At 36.2% G+C, this 24760-nt stretch overlaps 9 protein-coding genes across 9 annotated transcripts; 6 read left to right on the top strand and 3 right to left on the bottom strand.

Annotated features, from left to right (window-relative positions):
* Window positions 1-576: 576 nt before the first annotated feature.
* Window positions 577-8556, top strand: HYPBUDRAFT_8285 (uncharacterized protein; the record flags this gene model as incomplete). The annotated part of the gene is made up of 1 exon (XM_020223724.1): window positions 577-8556. One exon carries the CDS (start codon window positions 577-579, stop codon window positions 8554-8556), a length of 7980 nt encoding a protein of 2659 aa, XP_020073880.1.
* Window positions 8557-8905: 349 nt separating this feature from the next.
* On the top strand, window positions 8906-11827 carry GYP2 (Gyp2p). Its single transcript, XM_020222626.1, has one exon. The coding sequence runs from the start codon at window positions 8959-8961 to the stop codon at window positions 11779-11781; it is 2823 nt and encodes a 940-aa protein (XP_020073879.1). The 5' UTR covers window positions 8906-8958; the 3' UTR covers window positions 11782-11827.
* A 176-nt stretch (window positions 11828-12003) lies between these two features.
* HYPBUDRAFT_8283 (uncharacterized protein) lies at window positions 12004-15003 on the bottom strand (the record flags this gene model as incomplete). The annotated part of the gene is made up of 1 exon (XM_020223723.1): window positions 12004-15003. The coding sequence occupies one exon, from the start codon at window positions 15001-15003 to the stop codon at window positions 12004-12006; it is 3000 nt and encodes a 999-aa protein (XP_020073878.1).
* A 509-nt stretch (window positions 15004-15512) lies between these two features.
* HYPBUDRAFT_154148 (uncharacterized protein) lies at window positions 15513-16791 on the bottom strand. The gene has a single exon (XM_020221921.1). The coding sequence runs from the start codon at window positions 16360-16362 to the stop codon at window positions 15952-15954; it is 411 nt and encodes a 136-aa protein (XP_020073877.1). The 5' UTR covers window positions 16363-16791; the 3' UTR covers window positions 15513-15951.
* Window positions 16660-17574, top strand: HYPBUDRAFT_158879 (DNA-directed RNA polymerase II core subunit; the record flags this gene model as incomplete). The annotated part of the gene is made up of 1 exon (XM_020222410.1): window positions 16660-17574. One exon carries the CDS (start codon window positions 16660-16662, stop codon window positions 17572-17574), a length of 915 nt encoding a protein of 304 aa, XP_020073876.1.
* Window positions 17575-17634: 60 nt separating this feature from the next.
* Window positions 17635-18468, bottom strand: HYPBUDRAFT_158878 (1-(5-phosphoribosyl)-5- ((5-phosphoribosylamino)methylideneamino)imidazole-4-carboxamide isomerase; the record flags this gene model as incomplete). The annotated part of the gene is made up of 1 exon (XM_020222409.1): window positions 17635-18468. The coding sequence occupies one exon, from the start codon at window positions 18466-18468 to the stop codon at window positions 17635-17637; it is 834 nt and encodes a 277-aa protein (XP_020073875.1).
* A 136-nt stretch (window positions 18469-18604) lies between these two features.
* HYPBUDRAFT_154145 (uncharacterized protein) lies at window positions 18605-19638 on the top strand. The gene has a single exon (XM_020221920.1). It carries the CDS (start codon window positions 18631-18633, stop codon window positions 19603-19605), a length of 975 nt encoding a protein of 324 aa, XP_020073874.1. The 5' UTR covers window positions 18605-18630; the 3' UTR covers window positions 19606-19638.
* A 327-nt stretch (window positions 19639-19965) lies between these two features.
* Window positions 19966-22281, top strand: BRN1 (condensin subunit; the record flags this gene model as incomplete). The annotated part of the gene is made up of 3 exons (XM_020219118.1): window positions 19966-20755; window positions 20810-22026; window positions 22066-22281. 3 exons carry the CDS (start codon window positions 19966-19968, stop codon window positions 22279-22281), a joined length of 2223 nt encoding a protein of 740 aa, XP_020073873.1.
* A 263-nt stretch (window positions 22282-22544) lies between these two features.
* YME1 (i-AAA protease) lies at window positions 22545-24673 on the top strand (the record flags this gene model as incomplete). Its single annotated transcript, XM_020222625.1, has 1 exon — window positions 22545-24673. The coding sequence occupies exon 1, from the start codon at window positions 22640-22642 to the stop codon at window positions 24671-24673; it is 2034 nt and encodes a 677-aa protein (XP_020073872.1). The 5' UTR covers window positions 22545-22639.
* Window positions 24674-24760: the final 87 nt, after the last annotated feature.

The raw sequence follows: 24760 nt of genomic DNA, 5'->3' as shown, positions 1-24760 counted from the left end.
CAAAAAGAGAAAAAAAAAAAAAAGAAAACGTCAAGCTACTCAAAGACGTCTCGTGTGAACTCAACACGTCGACTCATTGGTTGCCGTAAGGCAGGCAATGAAGCTGGCTCCAATCAGCTTGTTCACACGAACACCTCAAAATTTGAAGTAGTCTTTATCTTTGAAACAAGGTCTCGGGCAAGACGGGAATTGAAAAAAAAAAAAAAAACTGTTTGTTTGGGTCTTTTTTCTCTCGAAACTTTCCTTGCGCAATCTCTGTGTAGTTTCTTATACTCCAAAACACGTACAGACTAAGCTGATTGTTTTAAACTTACATACACTGAGGCAGCTAGTTGTTATATAAGTTGTTCTTTGCTATGTTTAAGAGGATATAGAGTGGAGGCTAGTAGAATTTAAAAGGTCAATTGAAGCTCACGGAAATCTAGATACGTATCTTCCGTAGTAATTTTCCTCGCTGAGGTATATCAATAGATCAAGCCCCCAGATTTTTCATTTTTAATTTTTTTTATTTATTTATTTACTTTGCTCTTGTTAAGAAGGTCATCATCATAGTCTGGGCGTTGAAACAGGAAGAAGATGTTCCTATACTTACTAATAGGTTCAGCTGTTGCTGCCTATCTCGGAGTGCTATTTATGTTGAACAGGGTCCCCTGGATCTCTGTTAAGTCTTTAGGATGGTTTTGCTTGAAACACGTTGAAATTAATGCCGGTAACAGTCACGTATACATCCATCAAATTAAGGTTCGTTTTAATCTATCAAAATCCAGAGATTCTCCCTATAAGTTATTGAACTTGGAGTTTCACGATGCCACTGTATCGATTGAGAAGGCGACTCAAACTTCAACCGAAGCGGCATCGATTGATGAAGTGGCCAAAAATTTTCGAAACAAGTTGAGTGTTAGCATTCCCAAGAAAGTTTATGAGTGGCTTATACAAAATAAGATTATAAATCAATTTAGTATTGATCTTTTCCGATTGACCGTTGTTCATCAGGTATTGAGTAAGAAAAATTCGGTTTACTTTGAATATATTAGGCTAGAAAATCATTTCGATTCCGACGGTTCAAATAAGTTAATTGCAAACATTTTCAATGGTGTTCTTCATAATGAATCTTCAGAAAAAACCGGTGGTGAAATTCGTTTATGTAGAAACGTTGGGATAAGCGTCTCCTGGGATACCGTCTTTGCCTGTGATAATTTGGATAAGAACACTATATTGGTGAATCCTCAAAATTTTGCTATGAATTTGGCCATAGCTCAATTGACCATCCCGTTGAATACTTTGAATTTACTTTTTGATAAAGAGGAGTCGAAAACCAATACAAAAAGTGATTCTACTAAAATAAAATATTTACCTTATGATGACTTGAACGAATTTTATCAACTATTCAAACAATTGGAAATAAGATTATCTGATTTAACCGTATACGATGATAATTACAAATTACTCCTTTCAACATTCGTGATTGCTTTAGATCATTCAATCAATCCAAATATCTCTAAAGATTCAAAACTATCATCCAGCTTGACTTCTTTGAGTCTATACCATTTGGAATCCAAATTTTTTGAACTTCCTTCTGCGAATTTAAATCTACAATTAGATCCTTTGAAATTGCCCTCAATGCTTTATCGCATGCAAAATGATTCAAATTCAACTTTCAATGATTATCCATCTCCATTAAACATGTCCAATACCATATCATTTACAAATCCAAATATTGATATATATTATGATCAATTAGATTTAATTCTATCTATTCTAAGTAATAAAAAGACTAAAAATGATACTTCCCAGCCTTCAGCTTTTAACCCAAAAGCTTTTTTGAAATCATTACTTTCAATGTTTGAACTTCTCTCTATAAAGTTGATTATGGGTGATTCTGATTTAAGAATACACCTTCCAATTCCTGGAAATCATGAATTTCATCGTGATTCTTTGAAAAATCTTCAAGTAAAATGTACTCTACTGGCTTTTATTTTCAAAATTTTAGCTAAAGAAACAAATAAATTACTTGATCCAAAAGACTCTTCCCCGTCAATTGCTAACTTTAGAACTTTCCTCAAATTATCAAATTTAAAAATTGATGCTGCTGATAACTTTTTACACATATCAAAATTTAATATGCATTGTATTTATTCTTTGATAACAGAAAAACTCTCAATTAAGTCCTTAATTAGATACGTTAAATTGAAATCTGTTAATGAACTGGTTTTCCATATATTCAGACAACTTAGAAATTGGAAGATTTCTCATTTCAATGAAGCTTGTTCGAATTTAGATAAACAAGATAATTTAAGCTTTGACAAAAATGATGGTCCGCAAAATATCGAGTATCTTGAAATTTTCGAAGCCCTTCCTGATACTCTTGCCAGTGTGAAAGTAGATATCACAGATATCCACGCTGACGTGATTTGTAAAGATCGGTTACCTAATTATTCCCTTTATGACGAGGAATTGGATGAAAACGTCAACCTTGGTGATTTTAAAAGAGGTGTTGCTTATAAACTTGAAGATATAAGTTTCATTTATAAAAAGCCACAAGAAGAAATAATGGCCAACATTAAATCTGTCCAGTGTTTTACGTTAAGTGAATATGTCACAGAATACATCCCTGGATTTGATCAAGTCGCTGATTCTAACACACTTTATGATAATGAAGAAGATGATTTTGGTGATTTATCAAGTTTAGGATCGAGTAATTCAAAGATTGAAGATAAATCAGACTTGAAAAAAATAAAAAAAGTTATGACAATTAAAGATATATCTGTGAGTAATAGGGAAAAAGATAAAAACAAATTAATTGTAACAATTCCTGAAGTTAATGGACGCTTCGACATATTTCTTCTTTGGTGTACTGTTTATGCTAAAACATTATTTAGCTCGGCTCCATCAGTTGAAAAGAAATTTTCAAATGAAGAAGCTAGTGCTTTAGGCAAATCAAGGACTAAAGTGAAAATTGATCTTTTGGTTGAATCAGTTGCTATTGTAACGAGACTTCCTAATAGTGTTGATTGTTTACTCGAGCTTGATTCCGTTTCAGTAAGTGATATGATGATGTTTAAATCCGCAAACTTTAGATATATACGGCTTTACGTCATTCATCCTTCTACAAAGTTGTGGTCAAGATTGTTGACAATTACAAACCCCAATGTTGCATTTGGCTTCAATGATGCTGGTGAGCTTTTTGTAAATGTTCACTCTACAACCATGAAATTAACTATTCCACATCAATTTCTATTCTATACAATCATAGATAATATAATCACTTTTGCTAAGGCTGTTCGTCAAATCTTATTTAATTTCAAAAACCTTTCAGATGGAAATAATAACTTTTCAAGAATATTGCCCGAGGCTAAAAGCTCTTTGAATATACCAAATGTTAATATAAAGTCTGGTGTCATCGGTCTAGTAATGGAAAATGATGCCTTTGAAACCGAACTTTCTTATATCATTGAATTAGGCCTCGTTGAACAAAAGAATAGGTTGGAAAAGATGAAAGCCTTCGAAAAACACTCATCCACAATCCGAGAACGTATTAAGAAGGCACCGGAAGACTTGACTTTCGTGAAGCTGGATAATAAAAATCTTAGGCATAGCAATTCTACTAGCTCGTCCACCCCAAAAGTGAATAGTCCTCTAAGAAAAGAGTTTAATGATTCAAGTGATAATAATCACTCTTCGACTTTCAAAGAAAAACTTTTCAAACATAAAAAACATAGAGCACCTGTTAAGGCTGATGAAGAGATTGATGCTCAAGAAGACCTTCTTACAGAAGAAGAAGCAAGTAAGAAGATTGAAGACAAATTGAATTTATTATTGAAAGAAATGTCATCAAGTTGGATCACTAAATTCAAGAAATTCCGCTCGGTTAAAATAGCTTCATGGAATCATCGTGCCGACAGAGTTTGGGGTGAAGATATAATTAACCCATTGGTTATCGATTCTTTTGAGATCCAGGACTATTCATCAGGACCCGAATTATTTGGTGCAGTTGTTCATGGCCTAGACTTAAACATTACAAAGGCCCATTTGGATGACGTTCACGAATTTTTATTCAAATATGCTAAAGGTCAACCGAAGGTTGACTATTCCATATTGATACCGCTATATGTTAATCTAAGAGCTGTTTCATTGTATATGTTTCTTCGAGACTACCCTTTGCCGTTAATTTCATTCCCTAGAGGACTGAATCCCAATGAACCGACTATGACTTTAAGTGGTAATTTTGTTATTAATGAAAAATTGGTTACGCATAAAGAAGAAATGAGATACATATTCGTTCCGTTTTCACCTGCTGCTCCAACAAGTGATATAGACCATGATTGTTTTTATTCAGTTTTTATACCACGTACTTTAACTCCTGTTAAGGTTGCCATGGATATGAAGTGGGACATTAAGACTAATCGACCTTGTATCTTGAGTTGGTCGAAATCCTATCAGGCATCCTTACTGGCAACAATGTCTTCTTTTGATAACTTCACGAAGCCGGAAATCGATGATAGCCCCCTTGGTTGGTGGGACAAAGCTTCCTTGATACTACATGGAAAAATGGTTTTTAATATTTCGAATGAGTTGTATCTTCATATCAAAAGTTCCGGAAGTCCTTATGACATGGTGGGTAAAGCTGCTGGATTCGTGTTTTGCTGGAAGAATAATATTAGCTTGATGATTAATGAAGGCGGTAAGCATGACGAGCTCATAAAATTAGATTCGGAGGATTTTCTACTTGCAATCCCAGACTATTCATTAGCTGAAAAGGGGACGTGGTCTTCTTTCTATGAGGAGCTTGAAGCGGACCATGCTGGCCCTTATTCAATTTTAAATAGGTTCAAGAAGAGAGTTATGAAGCTTGCGAGTGACGAGAGAGTACGCTGGAAATTGGGTTTCCTTTTTGAAAGAAATAAGTATGATACAACCGAGTTATCAGATAGCCAGAAAAGAATCAACACATTCAAGCCTCATTACGAAGTGATGGTGACTAACCCAGCCTTCGATTGGCACCCCGACTCTTTTGAAGACTTTCGTTCTGACTACTTACATCTAGCCATATCTGTTACTTCTACATCAAGTAAAGGCAATTGCTATAATGCTGCTTATTTATCTCCAATGACATTTCACTACTTCTTTTACTGGTGGCAATTTCTTACCAATTATATTTCTTTGCCAATCAAACAGGGCCCTTTGTTTAATAATTCTAAGCTTGATAAATCCCACATAAAAATGGGTCCTCATTTGTTCACTGTGAAGTATCAGTTGAATCTAGAACCTCTTTCTATCTCCCACATGTATATGCACTCAACAGCAGAAGAAATTGACTCAAGTTATAGAGTCGCTTTCACGGGTCTCAAGGGTCATTTTGCTAAATGCATTATTGATTTGCATCAAAGAAAAGAACTAGTCAGATATGTGAATGAGAAATTGGATATCAATAGCTGCATGTATCACCTCAAACTAAACGAAGGAGAAGTTGCTGTTGATGAAGCAGATCTAAGGTTTATAAACGCAACATTTAAAGAGCAGTCCTTAAGAGGAAATTTGGCTAGCTATTTGTCTGGAAAACCACCTTCAACTGGCCATATCCTGAAATCAAAACCTTTGATGGATCACATAGAATCTTTTGCCGATTGGAGAACAAATATTGACAGACTTGATGAGTCATTTTCTTGGTTCGACCCAGATGATTTTATCGAATTAGAGGTTAGGGAGGTTCTTTCTCCTGAACCACATGTTGAGATAACTCCTTTCTTCTTTTCTCCTAAGATTACTTATTTTAGAGAGTTTTCTCTCCAAGAGGATGGACCTTATCCTTTCGGACATGAAAGTGCTCACGATTGTTTCCTTGGTATCGGAAAACCTGATGAAGCTCAGGCTAAATTATTAAACGAGAGAATTTCGAATATTCGCCATACCCTTAACGAAAACAGAGAATTCCTACACAAATTAGAGTACTCCAATGATCCAGAATTCAAGCACGACATCGAGAAACTTAAATTAGATATTGAAATCGGAGAAGAAAAAATCGATGCCGTTCGAAGAATTTGGGAAGGCTTTTCCGGAAGGTTTTATGATGAAGACTCAGAGGAAAACATTAGTAAGGTCGAATCACGACCTATTTCAGTTTACTCAAATGAGACGTCAATTGAGCAAGTGAGAGACATTTCAAATATGAATTCTACTGTAAGTGAATTTCATAATAGATTTATTTTCCATAACTTGCAATTGAAGTGGAATAATAAGTTAAGGGATCTTCTTTTGGAATATATGCAAAAGGTTAGTGATAGAAAAACTCAAGTATATTTTATGAGTAAAAAAGCTGTCGATTTAGTTGAAAGTGTGATCAGAGATTCTGATGATTATCATCACGATAAACCTAAAGAGGAAATAAACGAATCACAAGATTACGTTTGCAGTCAGGATGTTATTGAATCATTCGATGAAACACTTGGTGACATTGATTCCGAAGAGCAGGATAAAGAGAATAGATACCTTTTCAAACTTATTCATCCTCAAATACAATTAGTCAGTGAACAGGATCCTGATTCTTGTGTTCTTGTTACCTCTAGAGATTTGGAAGTTAGGATCATAGGTGTCAATGTAAAGGGAATGGGCAACGTTATAAGTGAATCAACAAAAGTTTCATCACTCATTGAGACAAGATATGGTGTTCTCTTTAAGGATACGCATGTTTTCGTGTTCAAAAAGGATGAAAGTACTGTAATGGATCCAGAAATTGAGTATGGCATCAAATATAATAATTCTGATGTGAACTGGCCACCTTGGTTGGAATGTGAAGTTTGCTATGATAGCTCTTGGGTGAAAAATCAATTGGTAATTGAGAAAAACTCTTTAGCACTTATTTTAAAGAAACCAAATTACTTATTCTCTCAAAATCAAAGCGTGGATCAAGGAAATGAAATTACAGTGCATTTGGCTAAAGTTGTTATAAATGCCACATCTTTACAGTATTCAGCAATTTACTATGTTATTACTGATTTATTGGTCCATGGCAAAACAGCTAGAGATGAACTCGTTAATCGTTTAGATAAGGTAATCGCCTTATCTGATACAAGCGACTTTTATGGTGTTGACGTCAGAGTCAGAGAGCTTCAAGAATCCATAAGAAACTGTCAAAATATTTTGCTTAAACTTGATTTTGAACTCATGGAGTTTAATGATGAAGACAAATCACAAATATCTAGCTTAGAGCTCGAAGTTGAGAGAATGAGAATGGAATTGGTTATTTTAATGAGGGGCCTTAGTTTGAGAAGCTCCAAGCATAGTAGTGAAAAGCATGAGAGTAGAAAGTGGAATATATTATCTGATCAAATTATTTGGCATTTCTTAGATGATGATAGAGAACCATTTATTGATTTTGCATTAGCTTATTCTCAGTTTTCAAGGGTCGATTCATATGATGGATCAAATGTGAACAACATTTCTATAAAAATGATTCAAGGTTTCAATTTACAGAGTAATTCGATTTATCCGGAGTTACTCCGGCCATGTTTAGAGCTTAAAGAAGCAGAATCGTCGGGAACTACCTCGGAACAACCAATATTACAATTTTCATGGACATTATTAGAGCCAGTTGGTGGTATTCAAGTTTTACAACATGCTAAGCTTCAAGTGGACCCACTCAAAGTCCAACTTGATTATGATACATGCAAGTCATTATTTGGTTACCTCTTCCCTACTGGAAATGAAGAAGAAGTTGAAGATGCTGAAGATTATGTCGAAAGCGGAGAAAGTGGATATGCAGATGATGACGAAGGAACCACCTTTCATGACATTTTAACGAAAAACCCATTGAGAAGTATACTAGGTAAGAATAAAACTTCAGGTGATTCCGCAATTAGCGAAGGTAGCATGGATGCATTGAGTGATCCTCCATCATTTAGATCCGATTCGTTATCAGGGAAATTTTCATTTTCAGAGGAAGCTTCAAGCGGATCAGAAAGATACTCCCTGCCCAAGAGACACACTAAATCTTCCAAAACTCTCGATAATGATGAAATCAAAGATGATATATCAGTAATCATGAACCGATCTTCCAGGTACATGTCTATTGTTGAAATTGAGATTGTTCCTGTAAATATAGCAATAAGCTTCAAGGCTCCAAAACATTTAAATATTCTTGATGTTCATAATTTGAACATAGCTATCCCAAACCTAAAATATCGAAACAAAATGTGGTCTACTGAAGACATTCTTCTCAAACTTCGAAAGGATATCATTAAAGTTATTATCAACCATTCTGGTAAGATTTTAGGGAATAAATTCAAATACAAGAAAAGGAATATGATTAGCGAACCTTTGAAACAGATTTCCAATTATGCATCTTATATGACTATTCAAGACCTTCAACAAGAAGGGAGATCCCGGGATGCATCTAAACTCGATAGCTTGGACAAGCATTTGCATCCTCGTCACCGTCGGACCCACCATCACCATAGCTTAAAGCGTAAGCCATCCACTCAATCTAGTAATTTCAACTATGGTAACTATTTGAGTGATGTTCCATCTGAAGACACTCCCGATATTTCAGATGAAGAATAGATAAAATGGTTTCTTCTAAAGCTTGTTATGTACTATTGTATCAATACTATTTTGTTTTTTTGTAACAACTATTCATTTCTTGTTCTGATTTATTATTCTTTTCTTTTAGATTTTTTATTTATTGATGAATTATACATATATATATACATTTATCTAGTTGTAATATCAACAATTGTTGTGTTTTGCAGTTTTATTGGTTGGTTGTTAAAAATTGATGGGTGTGTTGTACGGGTGTTACTACCAGGATCAAAACTGTAACCGTCAATCGGTTGTTTCTTGGGATAAAACGGGTTTTCTCAAAAATCTTTAAAACTTGGTGAATTGTACAAGACAACTGTTAATTTGAACTATTCACTCCAGCATCGTCCCATTTTATAGACAATTTGCTTCCATACTTAGAGAATGGCGTTTTTTGATAGCATACGAGAAAGGGCTATCAATACGATTAATCAAGTTTTAGACAAGAAGGAAAATGATGGTCTCACTAAGGCACAATTGTTCTGTAGAGAATATAACCTTCCTGATGACGAAACAGTTCTTGATGAATCAGCTGTAGAAGTTGGAATCAAATCCGATCACAATAAAGATGCTTATAAGAATATGGCATATCCTCAGGGCAGAATATTCTTAACTCAACATTTTTTGATTTTCCGTGATGCATTTGATAAGAGAAATTGTTCATTCACCATTCAATTGTCGACGATAAAGAAGGTTGAAAGATTACCTACTAGCTCATATGGATTTGCATTATCAATAAGTACCCATAGTAAGGTATATATTACTCTTTATCTTGTTGGTATTCGTTCAGATAGTGAAAAGTTTTCTTATAACTTAAAATTGGCATTAAAGAATAATTTACGAAATGTTCAGAAATTACAGCCGTTTATTCAATCTTGTTATTCAGAATATTTATTAGCTAAGAATAAAATATCTGCAGAAAAAGTGGAAGAAATGCCGGATGGCGGTTTGGGTATTATATTCAAATTTCCTGGAAATGCCAGAGAATTGAAAGATAAGTCGAAAATGAAACTTTGGTTTGATTTGTTTAGAGGTGAAGGTAGAAATTTATCCCTCATCAAGACTCCAATGTTTTACAAATTGATAAGAGTGGGTTTACCAAATCGTTTAAGAGGTGAAATTTGGGAATTGTGTTGTGGCTCTATGTACTTAAGGGCAGATCAACCAGATATCTATTCAAAATTATTGGAAGAAAATAAAGACAAGAAATCTTTTGCTATTGAGGAGATTGAAAAAGATCTTAATAGGTCCTTACCGGAATACGCTGCTTATCAAAATCCTGAAGGGATCGAAAGATTACGTAGGGTTCTTACTGCCTACTCATGGAAAAATCCAGAAGTTGGTTACTGTCAAGCTATGAATATTGTAGTTGCTGCTTTGTTGATTTATATGTCTGAGGAACAGGCGTTTTGGTGCTTAAATGTTTTATGCGATCGTTTGGTACCTGGTTATTATTCAAAAACCATGTATGGAACCTTATTAGATCAAAGAGTATTTGAATCGTTAGTTCAAAATACAATGCCTCTTTTGTGGGACCATATTTCAAAAAACGATATCCAACTTTCTGTTGTTTCTTTGCCTTGGTTTTTATCTTTATATCTCAGTTCTATGCCATTGGTGTTTGCGTTTAGAATTCTTGATGTATTTTTTTTACAAGGTGCTAAAACTTTATTTCAAGTCGCCTTGGCCATATTGAAGTTGAACGGGGAAGAATTACTCAAAACGGAAGATGATGGTACATTTATTTCAATATTGAAAAACTATTTTCAAACTTTAGACCAATCTGCTCATCCTGATTCTCCAAATCTTAAATATAGATCTATAACCAAATTTCAAGAATTACTAGTAACAGCATTTAAAGAGTTTTCGGTTGTTGATCAAGAAATGATAGCTAAACATCGTGCTAAGCATAGAGGGACAATTTTGCAAAACATAACTAGTTTCGTTAAAAGAACAGAATTGAGAAATTTACCAAAATCAACTAATATTGATCAAGACGTCTTAGGCAAAATTTATGATAGATTTTATTCGATTGTGCAAACTCAAAATGTTACAATAGGAAGTGGTTCAAGTACAATGGATTTTGTTGCTTTTAAAAAATTTATGGCTCAAATATGTGATTGGGTTGAACTTGAGCATGATGATCGAGAAACACAAGGTGAAGATTTTTTGCAAAGATTATTCACCCATTGGGATTCTGAAGGCAAGGGTAACCTCAAATTATCGGATTTAGTTTTTGGATTAAACAAGTTAGTTGACTCAGATTTAATGACTTCCATGTCTAACTTTTTCGAATTATATGATGTCGATAACAAGGGAAGGATTGATAGAGAAGGTATTTTGAAAATTTCAGAAGACTTGCTATATATTACAACTCCATGGAAGGATGGGGTGCTTCTTGATTCAATCACTCAAACTGCAATCGAGAATGACATTGCTGATATAGTGTATAAAAGACAGCAAGACCAAGGTTCTAATTCCGCTAAGGATGAAATAGATCTTCCCACTGAAGTTGACCTTGATAAGCAAAAACTTGAGAACCAACAAATCGAGAGATATTTATCTGCGGCTAGTACGTTTATTCAAAGGGCATTTGAATATGCTCAACCTGAAGATGAAGAAGTTCTCATTAAAGAATTGGCAATTGATAACAAGATCTCTCATAATGCTGCTCTTAATCCAAACACTCCGGTATTTGTAAATTTACCTACTTTTAGGATGGTTATACTAGCGGACGAGACCTATGAATTGTTATTCAGTAAAACTTTGAGACACTCAATACATCTTGACAAACCACTTGATTCCGATTTTAGTACCATTCGTAATCTTAGAGACATGTTTGATGGTATGTTTGCCGATGGTAGAGACATCGCTAAGAGAGTACGTCGTCGTATGGATTCAGCAGCCACTACTTTGAATAACAATAGTGTCGGTAGTGATAACGCTTCTTTAAAATCATCTAAATCCAAGGCTCAAGAAGCTGAAGAAGAAGAAAGGGATGATGATTTTGGTGTGATCGATATTGACCAGAATGATAAAGATCTTATCCTTGGTGCTGAAGCACAAGTTTTGACGGACCCTGTGAATAATTCGCCTGCTGGTCAAAAAGAATTACGAAGATTCCATAATGCAGAAAGCAAGATCAAGTCAGATCAAGATGCTGATAGTTCACATGTTGAACAGAACTTAATAGAATTCGAGACATGATTTTTTTTTTTTTTTTTAGTTTGGTAAATTATATAGTCGTTTTTACAGAGATTTATTTTTTGTGTACATGTAGAATTGAACGGAATTATAGATAATCAAAATACAATTTTAGAAAAAGTCAAATAAAATGAAAAATATTAAAATAAAACAGAAATGAATCAAATGGTTGATGGACTAAATTGATAAGAACAAAAAAAAAGGTTTTTACTGCAAAAGCGTAAATCAATCTCTACCAAAGATTTTTTTCAAGAACTTCTTCTTTCTTGGTTTCTTTTGACTACTTTTGAACTCTGCTGCATCAATGTTCTTACCAGTTTTCGATCCAAAATTATTTTCAGGTCCATCTTGTTGACGTAATGTGGTTATATGATTCGAAGGTGAATCCTGAGCCTGTGTAGAAACAGGATGAGAATCATCAGCTTCATTATCTGAATCGGCAAATCTTGAAACGAATCCTTTACCTGAATCTCCTCTGCTGTGATCAGCTTCGTCATCTGAATCAGCAATTCGAGATTGGAACTTCTGTTGCGGAAGTTGCTTAAGATGAGCACGCTGCTGTTGAGGTGCTGGTGGTGTTTGAGCTTGAAATTGTGCTTGTGCGAGAAATTGTGCTTGTGCATGTAATTGCGCTTGTGCCTGGACTTGTGCTTGATTTTGAGCAGGTAACTGGGTTGAAGGTTGAGCATGAGTCTGAGTTTGATATTGACTTTGTGGATTGTGTGCTGGTACGCTATCACGTAAGGTAGTCCTATGTTGTCTTGGTTGTTGTGGAGCTGGGTAGTGGTGACTATGGCGGTTCTGCTTAGGCGATTTTGGATTTTCTTGATTAGTATCATTACCTTTATCGAAAGATGATTTTCTAGTTAATTGAGGGTTAAACACAGAAATCGGCCTAGCATTAGCTTTTGCGTATAATTCAGCGGCTTTAGTTTTGGATGGTGATTGATAATTTGGGTTTGAGGCAGGGTGGGCCGCAATAGGCTGGACATACACGGATGAACGATCTCTCAATGTGCGATTACTCATTGATCCACCACCAAGGCCAGATTGTCGATTTTGATGATTATCATGATCGAAGTTGGCACCATGAACAGAATGTGGACGCAATGATCTGCCTGACATATTACCATTTCCTGCTACAACTGGAGTTTGTGGAGTTTGGTTTTGAGGTGATTGGGGTTGATTGTTCTGTTTTGTCGGAGTGGCTTGAACAGAGCGACGGTTTGGACTGGTAGATGGATATTGTTGGGATCCTTTAGCAAGATTGATATCGGCTAATTGTGAAGAGGATAATTTTGAATTTAATCTAGTATTTTCTGCAGTTGTTAATGAGATATAAGCTTGTTTAGCTGGATTATAGGTACCATTATTTGAAGAATTACTGGTTGAACTGTAAAAAGAGCTTGAGTTCTTCATAGCTGACTTGACTGGTCTTTTATTTTTAGATTGAGAGCTAGAATCAACACTACTGATAGAAGAACCAGAACTAAGTCCATTTTCAGTAATTGAAGCAGGGAGTTGTAAAGTATCACTGCTTTGTTTTTCATCAATCAAGCGATTAGAAGCATTAGAATGCGAATCATCGATTATTTCCGGAACGTTATCAAATTTCGGTCTCAATTGTTTCGCTATGGATGAGGAAGATTTGGAAGCCAATTCGTCGGCTGATTCCTCACTGTAATCTGAAGAAGTTACATCAGATTTGAAAGGTTTTTGAGAGATTAATTCGTTTGATTCCATATGACCGTAACGGTTGATAATGCCAATTTCAGTGTTCGAGCCAGAAACTTGATTTGGATGTTTATTATCGACAAAACCATTAGTTAACTTTTCGTCGGCGGTGGTTGGTTGAGTTGATGTTAAACCTGATTCTTCCTCAACTGCTGAATTACGACGAATTTGTTCTTTCTCAAATTCATCAACCACAACAGCTGATGGATCAATAGCTGCATCGGGAACAGATTCATCTTCAGCATTCTTGGTTAAAGGACTTTTCTTGGTTTCTTCTTCTTGGATTGTAGAGATATCTCCAACTGTTGTCTCGGCGTTATTTAAGCTGCTAGTGTCAACAGTTTCTAATTCTGGTTTATTAATAGGAACATTAATTGTTGCTTGTTGGACAGGATGTTTTTGGTCGAGTTCATCAACACCTTTAGGAACAGATGCGATAGGAACTTCAACATCGTCTTCTTCTTTAACTGCTTTCTCGATTTCTTGATCGGTTTCCTCTGGGATAGATTCTTTTTGGGGGCTTTTTTCGGCAGCCTTCATTAATTCTAATAAATTTTTTTCATTTTTCAATCTATTTAATCTTAGTTCTTCATATTCCAAACGTTTTGATTCGTAATCTTTAGCTAATTGTTTTTCATGATTGATTTGAGCTTCTAATTCACGCATTTTTTGATCGTAGTCATTAAAATTATTAGGTTCTGGATCTTCTTGTATTATGAAAGATTGGTCCAAACTAGATAAACGAGAAGAAGGTCTACTAGTTTTGTTTTGAACGGGAGATTTATTTTTCAGTAATGAAGTTGATCTTGAAATTTTATTTTTGTTTAATGAATTGGTTCTAGTAGGAATATTAACCCCGGATCTAATGGAATTGTGTCTATCAATTTCTTTTTGTAAAGTAACTTCGGGAACCTCTATGATCTTAATACCATTAGGAGTTGGGATATATTTTTTAACAGTTTTAACGGAGGTGTTACTATTTTGTAATGGTTTTTTAGATAAAGAAAAAGTGTGATTGGAACCGGTGGGGACCGGGTGAGATAATTTTAAATCTTGCATTTTGACATAATTATTATCGAAAGACCCTTGGCTAAAAGTATCATAATGAGAATCATCAAAAGTATCATCTATATCATATATATGGCTACTGTTAGCACTATCTGGAGTATGTTGGCGGTATTTAACCGGCTGAGATAACCTAGCACTATTGGGAGAGCTAGTTAGGGAAGGATTACGTTTAAGAAGACTCCCGCTCGAGCCATTATTAGTATGATTATTATTACTTCGAATTGGAGGAGGATTGTTACGGATATATTGTAAAGATTTGGAGCGGGAGATGTTGGTATTTTGTTTTTCGGGCTTTATAGAATGGCCAATGGTCAAAGCAGCAGCCAATGCATTGGAATTGGGCTGACTTGAAGATGGAGCAACATGGTTTACTCCAGTGTAAGAAATGTTCTGGCCACTTCGAGACTTGCGGTGTCTAAACATTGTTTATGGGCAACTTGAAAGGAACCAGAAGGAACTAAGAGTTATTGGGAGTTCTAAAAATTGGAATCCTCTGACTGATGACCCTGAAAATAGTACAAGGGCGGCTAAAAACACTCTTCACAAAAACTAGCAATTTCAAACACCACCAGCTATCAAACACGAGTCTCCAAATGAACAACTACACCGGACACTCACTTAAAGTCGACTCAGCTTTAATTCGGCAATAAAAGTAAACTAACCTGGGAAAAACAGAAGAAAGTAAACGAACAGACTATTTTTCACAAAATTCCCACAATTCTAAACGGAAAAAAGCAGCTGCAACACTCAATGTCAAACCAATTGATTCAACCAGTAATACGGCTTGACTATACTATCGATAAACGATGGATTCAACTGGAAGTAACTGAAAGAAACAGTAGGTTAAAACGGACTCCAGCGCTTAAAAGCAGCAAACTATTTTAGGAACTAGGCAAAAGTGCAACGAAAACGAAAAAAAAACCAGGAAAAAAGAAAAAAAAAAAAACACAGGGTTAAGCGCACTCAGTAGGTTAGGCTAATTTCATTTCAAATGGCAGAGCTGGAAAGGCTGGCTGTACTACGTTGGAAGACTCGGTTGGCGTTATGGTCTGCTCATCGATCCGGAAAGCAGTGTCAGAAGAGCAATTGTTGAAGCTGCAACAAACGTCAAGTGCATACGAGATTTGGAGAACGCCGGGGACGTCTGGTCTACAGTCACGTGAAGGGCAAACATGACATAGTAGAGGTAGTATTGGTAGAGGTAGTATTGGTAGAGGTAGTATTGGTAGAGGTAGCATTGGTAGAGGTAGCATTGGGAGTGCTAGTAGAGGTAGTTTGGGAGTGCTAGTAGAGGTAGTTTGGGAGTGCTAGTAATAATAAAGATGTTAATCGTATACAGACTCGTCTATTTAGCGGAGGAGGTTCGTGTGACTATATAGGAGTAAATGGGTTTCTATTGAGACGATTCAACCCTAAGCCGTTGGCCAACCATATTCCACAGCGTTGGCCCTGGGCAGTGATGGTATTCAAGAATGGTTTTATTGCTATTAGCACCCCGGTCAAAAAAAAACCTTGGATAAATGGCATCAAGATTTGATCTTTTATTATGGCATATATCACAATGCCAGGGGTAATGGGACCAATGGGCTGAACCCCGTGTGCTCCGCTGGTTTGCAATTCCTGTTGTTCTGCTTCGTCAAGTTTAGCATTCAATTCTTCCAAGTTGACATCAGCGGCTTCGTGGCGGCGAATCTTCGATTCCTGTTGCTGGATGGCATAGCTATTCAAACTGCGGGTGAAGGACTGTTCAAAACGTAAGTCTGGAATGGCAATAGTATTCATTGTGGTTCGGTCAGTAGTCGTAATCAGCAATCAGGCTACTTTCAATTCTTTTGATTTATGATATCCCAAGCTGTAAATACTGGTGGTCAACCTGTAAGCGTCGAGGGTGTTGAAAAAAAAAAACAGACAAAAAAAAAAAAATAACGGAGACGGATTATTAACTGAAGACTATTCAATAAGTTTGCTTTGTTAGAAGTCGTTAGAAGGATATAATATCATAGGAATCATTGGAACACATTCCGTGGCGTTCTGTTTTTGTTTATTTTGTGGTTAAAGAGATAGTAAAGTCGAATAGTAATGGAAATAGACAGGGCCTACGACGGTCAACCCAGAGTTACCATCAGACAAACAGAAAGAGACCATGTTGATTTTATGTTGAAGGATGTGGATTTATCCATGGCAAACTCTATAAGAAGGACCATGTTAGCCGAGGTTCCAACCTTGGCAATTGATTTGGTTGAAATCGAAGTAAATACTTCAGTTTTAGCAGATGAATTTATTTCTCACCGGTTAGGTATGATACCATTGAATAGTGAAGGGATTGATGATTTATCTTATTCAAGAGATTGCACTTGTGATCAATACTGCCCAAACTGTTCTGTTAAGTTAGAGTTAACTGCCAAATGTGATACTGATTCAACCATGAATGTCTATGCATCAGATCTAGCAAAATTTCATAATGGTTCTAATTTAGGAGATCCGGTGATCAGAGATTTCGAACGTAAAGGTCCCTTAATTTGTAAATTAAGAAAACATCAAGAATTAAGAATTACTTGTATTGCTAAAAAGGGTATTGCCAAAGAACACGCAAAATGGTCTCCTTGTGCTGCAGTTGGATTTGAATACGATCCTTGGAATAAATTAAAACATACTGATTACTGGCACGAAGAAGATGCCGAGAAAGAATGGCCCAAGTCCGCTAATTGTGAATGGGAAGAAGCTCCAGATCCTGAAGCCCCCTTTGATTATAAAGCAAAACCTTCGAATTATTATATAGACGTTGAAACCGTTGGTAATTTACCTCCAAATGAAGTGGTGCTAAAAAGTATCGAAACCTTACAATTTAAATTGGCTGGTATTGCCATGGAATTGAAAAAGGATACCGTTGAAGCAAATAATACCGCTTCGGGTGCTTTCACCAGTTATGGTAGATCCCCTGGTGGCGTTGATTCTCCTGTTAATGATTATTCTTACGGTGGTGCTGGATGGTAGTCAGTCTTCCATAAATCTATATATATATATACTTTATATCTTGTATAATTAATTTTCTTTTTAATGACTTTGATTCCACTGTATTAAATCGTTGAATTTAACTAATTTTCCTCCAAATATGTCTAATGCACTTCCATAAGTTAAATCAACTTTTCCATTACTCAACTTGGCAACCGTCTCTAAATCATTAACCAGTTTGGCTCCACCAGCGTAAACGATTTTCCCTTCAAACCCTGGAGGACACCATTCGCCTAATTTCTTAACTAATTTTTCATCAATCCCATTACATAATCCTTCAACATCAGCAGCATGAATTAAAAATTCATCACAGTATTTACTCACTTGCTCTAAAAACTCAAAACTTAAACTATTATCTGTCAAGGTTTGCCATTTATTCATTGCAACAACCCATTCACTATCACCATTGTCATTATGCACTTCTCGGCAGCTCAAATCAACTATTAGTTTATCTTTCCCGATTAATTCACTCACTTTTGCCAACTTCTCCCAGTCAAAACATTTCTTCAGTTTACCTTTCAAATCACTAAATAACCAACTCGTTAATATAACGTGAGATGCTTTATGAGTGTTAATCCATTCTGGTGCATTATCGTAATTGATTCCCCCTCCCACTTGTAAACTATTAGGCCACGACTGACAGGCAAGCTTAGCTGCTGCATCGTTCTCTGGGTTAGTTCCCAACTTTATCACATGGCATCCTCTCAACTTATTTTCTTTGTATAATTGGGCATAATATGAAGAGGGTTTGGTCGAAACAAAATTCTCCGTTGTTGTTGAATTGGACTTGTCGGTGTCGTCTCCTTTCAAAGTGCCCCCCACAATTTGTTTCACTTGGCCTGAATGAATGTCTATACAACCCCTGAATTTGGTCATTGCTGAGTTAATACCGAAAGATCAATGATTCAGAGTCTTTGATAAATATTTACAGTTGAAGTAATCGCATTTTGAAAAAAAAAAAAAAAAAAAAAAAAAAAAGAAGAGAAGCAAAAAAACTACTGGTGTAATAGATCTATAGTCCTAGAACAGTATCTAACCATGAGTGACGATGATTATCTAAAGACATTAGAGATTCAGAGAAGAAATTTCGAGGCTCAGTTCGGGTCTATAGAAGACATGGGGTACAAGGATAAGTCTAAGGCCGAACAAACATCTTGCGATGAGCATCAAAGTGAAAGCGATGAGGGCAGTGATAGCGAAGAAACAAGTCAGTTCAAAGGGTTTGAATCGAGTGAAGAAAGTCTGTCGGACCCTGAAGAGGATGTTTCCGAAGAAGAAGAAGAAGAAGAAATTCAAAAACCAAAAGTAGTCAAGTTAAACTCATCGTCCAATAATCCACCACCCACCGTTTCCAAATCAGATAGGAAATTATTAAGATCAGGAAGAGCACCTACAATGGCAGAGATCGAGAAGAAAGAACGAGAACTATCTAAACTTACAAAGAAACAACAGGCCAAAGCAGTCCAAGAAGATAATGAAAACTTGGAAAATGATATCAAATTACAAAGATTATTAAAGGAATCACACATTCTCTCCCACCAATTGGAACACTCCGGTGCTGATCTCACCCTACAAACCATTGACTACGAAGATCCCACCGGTAAGGCCAGAAGAAAGATTCTAACGTCTCGTATGAGAGAGTTGGCTGCTACCAACTCTTCCACCGGTGGATTACCTAAAACTTTAGAGAAAATGCCCATGGCCATGAGAAAGGGGATGATCAGAAGCCAAAAGGAAAAGATTGCCCACTACGAAGAAGAAGCTCGTAATGCAGGAATTGTCTTATCAAAGACTAAAAAGGGTCAATTTAGAGACTTAAGCAGCGGGAGTGGATCCACTTTTGCCAGTGACCGTATTGGTACAGGAGACAAGATCAACAAAAAACACAGACAAAGAGGATTGAAGATCAACTCTGTTGGTAAGTCTACAAGAAACGGTTTGATCATCTCCAAAGATGAAATTGAGCGTATCAATAATAAGGGGAAAAGTTTTGGTAAGAAAAAGAGAAGATAGTCTTATATAGCATTTTGTACATTAGTAACCCGCTATACTCTATTAATAAAAGTATATATAATAGTCTAATACATGTAGATATATACGTTTGTATTATCGGTGCCTGGTCCATGCTGCAATTTTTTAGTGCAAAAAAAACAAAAGGTAAACAAGGAAATCAAAAAAACAAAAAAAAAACAAATCAAGTCATACTTTGATCCCATCGACTGCTTGATTCATTGCAATAGCGAGGGCTTACGTCGTTGGAAAGTAACTTAATTGATAGAGTAAGTGAAACGAACTCGTTTCCCGAAACAAGCATACGGATAAAGTGCAAGAACCATATAAACACGCCGACCGCTTACGAAATAAATCACGGTGATGAATTCCCAGATATTGCCTAAGAAGAGAGGACAGAATCCGCCCAATGGTGGAAGCAGCAGGGTAAGCTCGCTTCACGACTTGTCCAATAAGGGAAGAGCTATATCGGGGAGGTCGCTTTCCAAGTCCAAAAGAGTTGCTTCTGGCAATCGTCACGTAAGTAGGGGTGATCTTTTCACCAGACCTGATGAAGATGCGATTCACTTTGATGAAAATAAACATACAATCTTATCGAACTTTGAAGAATGGATTAAGTTGTCTACCGATAACAAGATCACATCGAAGAACTCGTGGCAGTTCGCTCTTATTGACTATTTCCATGATTTGAATGTGATTAAAGATGGTGAGAATATCAATTTTCAAAGAGCGTCTGCCACTTTGGATGGTTGCGTTAAGATTTATTCCAGTAGGGTGGAGTCAGTTGCGTCGGAGACCGGGAAGTTACTTAGTGGGCTAGCCACCAAAAAAAATCAAAATGCCGATGGAGAGGATGATGAGGAGGAGGATGATGAAAATAACGAAGCCAATGATGAAGCCAATGATTCGACTGGTGGTGAAAACGATGGCAGAAAGAAAAGGAAAATCAACAGGATACTAGAGTCTACTTTGGTTGATTTTGATACTATACGAATCAAGAAATTGGACCAGGAGCTTGCCATTGATCCATTATTCAAGAAGGCGTTGGCGGAATTTGATGAAGGGGGTGCTAAGAGTTTATTGCTCAATACTTTAAACATAGATAATTCTGGTAGAGTTGTTTTTGATGCTACCACCAATAAGGTGAAAGAAGGTGATGACGAACTTTCAGATGATAATGGCGAAGTAGAAGAGAAAAATGCCGAAGACAATGAAGACGAAGGTGTCAGCTTACAGCCAAATGGACACGGTGATGCAGACATAGACTTTGATGGGCTTCAATCATTTCTTTATAAAGATTCTGCTGAGGAACTCGACTCGGTTACGATCTGTCCTTCTTTGAAAGAATTGAAGGTAGTTTTAAAAGATGTTAATAAGGCCAAAAGTTTACTAAGTGATGTTAATAATAAGTTTATACAAGATGATGATAGACTTAGTAATGCAGCAGACACTCCTTCGAACCTTGGGGATTATGATCAATTTGGTTTTGATAATTATGATGATGGTAATTTTGGTGAAGATAATGAATTGGATGAGAATGCTGAAGCAGGCTCTGCATTTAATTCCACGATATATGATGGTATTGCACGCTTATTTCAAGGTGCTGATGAATATGGAGAAGAGGTTATGCAAACAAAGGTATTGGATCAAGATCTTATGGCATATTTCGATGACAGAATGAAGACTAATTGGAGGGGTCCTGAACACTGGAAAGTTACTAATTTGAAAAAGACAAAAAATCATATTGAAAATAACACAACCAAAGCGAGTGATGAACCGATTAAAAATGACGAAATGGCTGACCCAATGGCCAACGTTGCAACTAAGAAGAAGAAGAAAGAAGATGTTATTGTTAATTTCATTGATTTTGAAATTGAAGACGATAATGAAGATGAGATTTTCCAAAAACCGAAAAATATGTCGATGCTTCTTATCAAAAGCCTGGACCGTGCTAACGAATCGAAAAACATGTTACCTGAGGATATTCAATTCAATTCTAAGAAATTAACTAACTTATTTGGTAAGAAACATAAATCAATTTCCCATTTCACTAGAAAAACCAAAGACGATTATAAAGCAGAAAATAACGAAAATGAACCCCAGCTTACTGACGAAAACTATTTCTCCAAACAATACCAAAAGGAAGAAGAAGAAAGACGCCAGCAAGAACAACTTGCGGCTTCGTTCCAACAAGCAGAGTACGAAGATTACGATAATGATGATTTCGGCGATATCAATTTCAACGACGCACTTGAAAGTAACCCAAACGAAGTCAATGGCGAGGTCAAATCAGAAGAAGAGCCCGGTACCCAGCTTCTTACCGGAGGCCGTAAAGCAAGACCCGAATACGTAAACTTCTCCAGAGTTGCCAAAAGAGTTGATGTCCGGTTGTTGAAAGATAACCTATGGAAGAGTATCTCCAAAGTGGAAGACGACGAATGGAAGAAGCACAACCAAGAGGAGAAAGAGGAAGAAGCGGCCATTGAAGACCAACCAGTCAAGACCGAAAAGAAGTTTGCTGATGTCATAACCTCGATTGGTAAGATGTACAAACCCGAAGAAAGAAAAGACCTTTCCACCAGTTTCTGCTTCATCTGCTTGCTACATTTGGCCAACGAACACAGCTTGGATATCACCAGCACCGCTGCCCATGACGACTTGAGAATCACCGGCTTCTAATCTCTTTACATAGAATAATCTTCGATTTGCAGTAATTTTTGTAAGTATAACCTTCCCTGGTGTATGGGTGTCGTGCTGTTCCTTTCAGCCACTCACCAAAAACAAAAAAAAAATCACCAAAAAAAAAAATGGGTGGCACACCGAAACAAAAAAAAAACAGAGGCAAACATAGACAGGAAAAATTCTCATTCAAAAGGTGTGATATACAATTTTGCCCTTTGTCATAATCACAAGTTATCAACTTGGATATTTGCTTTAATTTCACAGCTTTCCGCTTTCCACTTACAAGCGTGTGTGTGTGTTTTAACTATACCAGACTTTTAGAATCTAGCGCTTGATAGCGAAAGTTCTTTTTGCAATGAATAGCTTATCAAGAATATTACCGAGGGCGCTTGCATCCAGTCAATTACCACTGTCGGTGATTATGGCCAATAGAGCCGCTTATATTGGATTTAGAAGACCTATATTGAATAAGAGGATTGGAATTAGGTCGGTTTCTAATTCAACCATCAACTTATTACAATCACAAGAACAACTTGCCAATCTTGATGTTAATAATGCCAATGCCCAAAGTGAGTTTTACAAGTCTTTGTTGGCAAATAATTATCCTCATATTGTTGTTCAACGTTATGAAACACCGGGAATTGCTGCTTCCCCTGAATGTACTCAACTTTATATCGATGCTTTGAATAAAGTTGGGAAAAAGGGTAAAGCTGAACAAGTTTCTAGAACTTTGGCTACTACTGCCACCAGTGGATTTCAACAAGGATCTCCATTGCCTCAAGGTTTTGGTTCTAGATATGAACCAGTTCATGTTATTGTTTCTGAATCTATTCTCACGATTATTTCTAAATGGCTTAAATGGTTAATTCCAGTAGCCTTACTTACTTATGGAGCAACTAATGCTTTTAATTATATGGTTGAAAATGGTACCATTTTCAGAAATTCCGAAGTTGTTGATAAATCCGTTGATGTTTCACAGTCTACCGTTAAGTTTAAAGATGTTTGTGGATGTGATGAAGCTAGAGCTGAATTAGAAGAAATTGCTGATTTCTTGAAGAACCCTTCTCGTTTCACTGGTTTAGGTGGTAAATTACCTAAAGGTGTTTTATTAACTGGGCCTCCTGGTACTGGTAAAACTTTATTGGCAAGAGCCACTGCTGGTGAAGCTGGGGTTCCATTCTTTTTCATGTCTGGTTCTGAATTTGATGAATTATACGTTGGTGTTGGTGCTAAAAGAATTAGAGAATTATTTAGTCAAGCTCGTGAAAAATCTCCTGCAATCATTTTCATTGATGAATTAGATGCTATTGGAGGTAAACGTAATCCAAAAGATCAAGCTTATGCTAAACAAACTTTAAATCAATTATTAGTTGAATTAGATGGTTTTTCTCAAACTCAAGGTATTATTATCATTGGTGCCACTAATTTCCCTGAATCTTTAGATAAAGCTTTAACTAGACCTGGAAGATTCGATAAAGAAGTCAATGTTGAATTACCTGATGTTAGAGGTCGTATTGATATCTTGAAACATCATATGTTAAACGTGGAAACTTCCGATGATGTTGATCCTAGTATCATTGCTAGAGGTACTCCAGGCCTTTCTGGGGCTGAATTAATGAATTTAGTTAACCAAGCTGCTGTTCATGCTTCTCAAATGTCTGCCCCAGCTGTTGATATGATTCATTTTGAATGGGCTAAAGATAAAATTTTGATGGGTGCCGCTAAAAAGAAGATGGTTATCACAGAAGAAGCAAGAAAAAATACTGCTTATCATGAAGCTGGACATGCCATTATGGCAATGTACTCTCCTGCCGCCACTCCATTATATAAAGCAACCATTTTGCCAAGAGGAAGAGCCTTGGGGGTTACTTTCCAATTACCAGAGATGGACAAGGTTGATATGACCAAAAAGGAATGTTTTGCAAGATTGGATGTTTCGATGGGTGGTAAAATTGCTGAAGAAATGATTCATGGTGCTGAAAACGTTACTAGTGGTTGTTCTTCTGATTTGGCTAATGCTACTAGTGTTGCAAGAGCAATGGTGACTTCTTTCGGTATGAGTGATAAAATTGGACCCCTTAAATTAAGTGATAATTGGGAATCTTGGTCTCCAAAAATTAGAGATATGGCTGATAATGAGGTCAGAGATTATTTAATAGAATCAGAATCTAGAACTAGGCAGATATTAACTGAAAAGAAATTGGAATTACAAAGATTGGCTGAAGGTTTATTAGAATATGAAACTTTGACAAAAGACGAAATGGAAAAAATTGTCAAAGGCGAAACAATAAATAAAGAAAAAGTCATCTCCAATACTGTTATAAAGAATGCTTCTACGGATAGAAAGGAAGTCATTAATGACTCCCCTCCAGTTCCTGCTGAAGTCTAGAAAATGATTTTCATTAAAAGTTTAAAAGAAAAAAAAAATTGAAAAAGAAAAAAAAGAGTTAGAAAAGTTTTTGACCAAAATAAAACA

The sequence above is a fragment of the Hyphopichia burtonii genome (assembly GCF_001661395.1).
Source record: "Hyphopichia burtonii NRRL Y-1933 unplaced genomic scaffold HYPBUscaffold_9, whole genome shotgun sequence".
In the NCBI taxonomy this organism is placed as follows: Eukaryota; Fungi; Ascomycota; class Pichiomycetes; order Serinales; family Debaryomycetaceae; genus Hyphopichia; species Hyphopichia burtonii.
This window is presented reverse-complemented; position numbering and strand designations above follow the sequence as displayed.

What these genes read in the sequence shown, in the direction of transcription:
- HYPBUDRAFT_154148 (XM_020221921.1), bottom strand. Translation starts at nt 16,362, where the DNA reads ATGAATACTATTGCCATTCCAGACTTACGTTTTGAACAGTCCTTCACC.
- HYPBUDRAFT_154145 (XM_020221920.1), top strand. Translation starts at nt 18,631, where the DNA reads ATGAGTGACGATGATTATCTAAAGACATTAGAGATTCAGAGAAGAAAT.
- GYP2 (XM_020222626.1), top strand. Translation starts at nt 8,959, where the DNA reads ATGGCGTTTTTTGATAGCATACGAGAAAGGGCTATCAATACGATTAAT.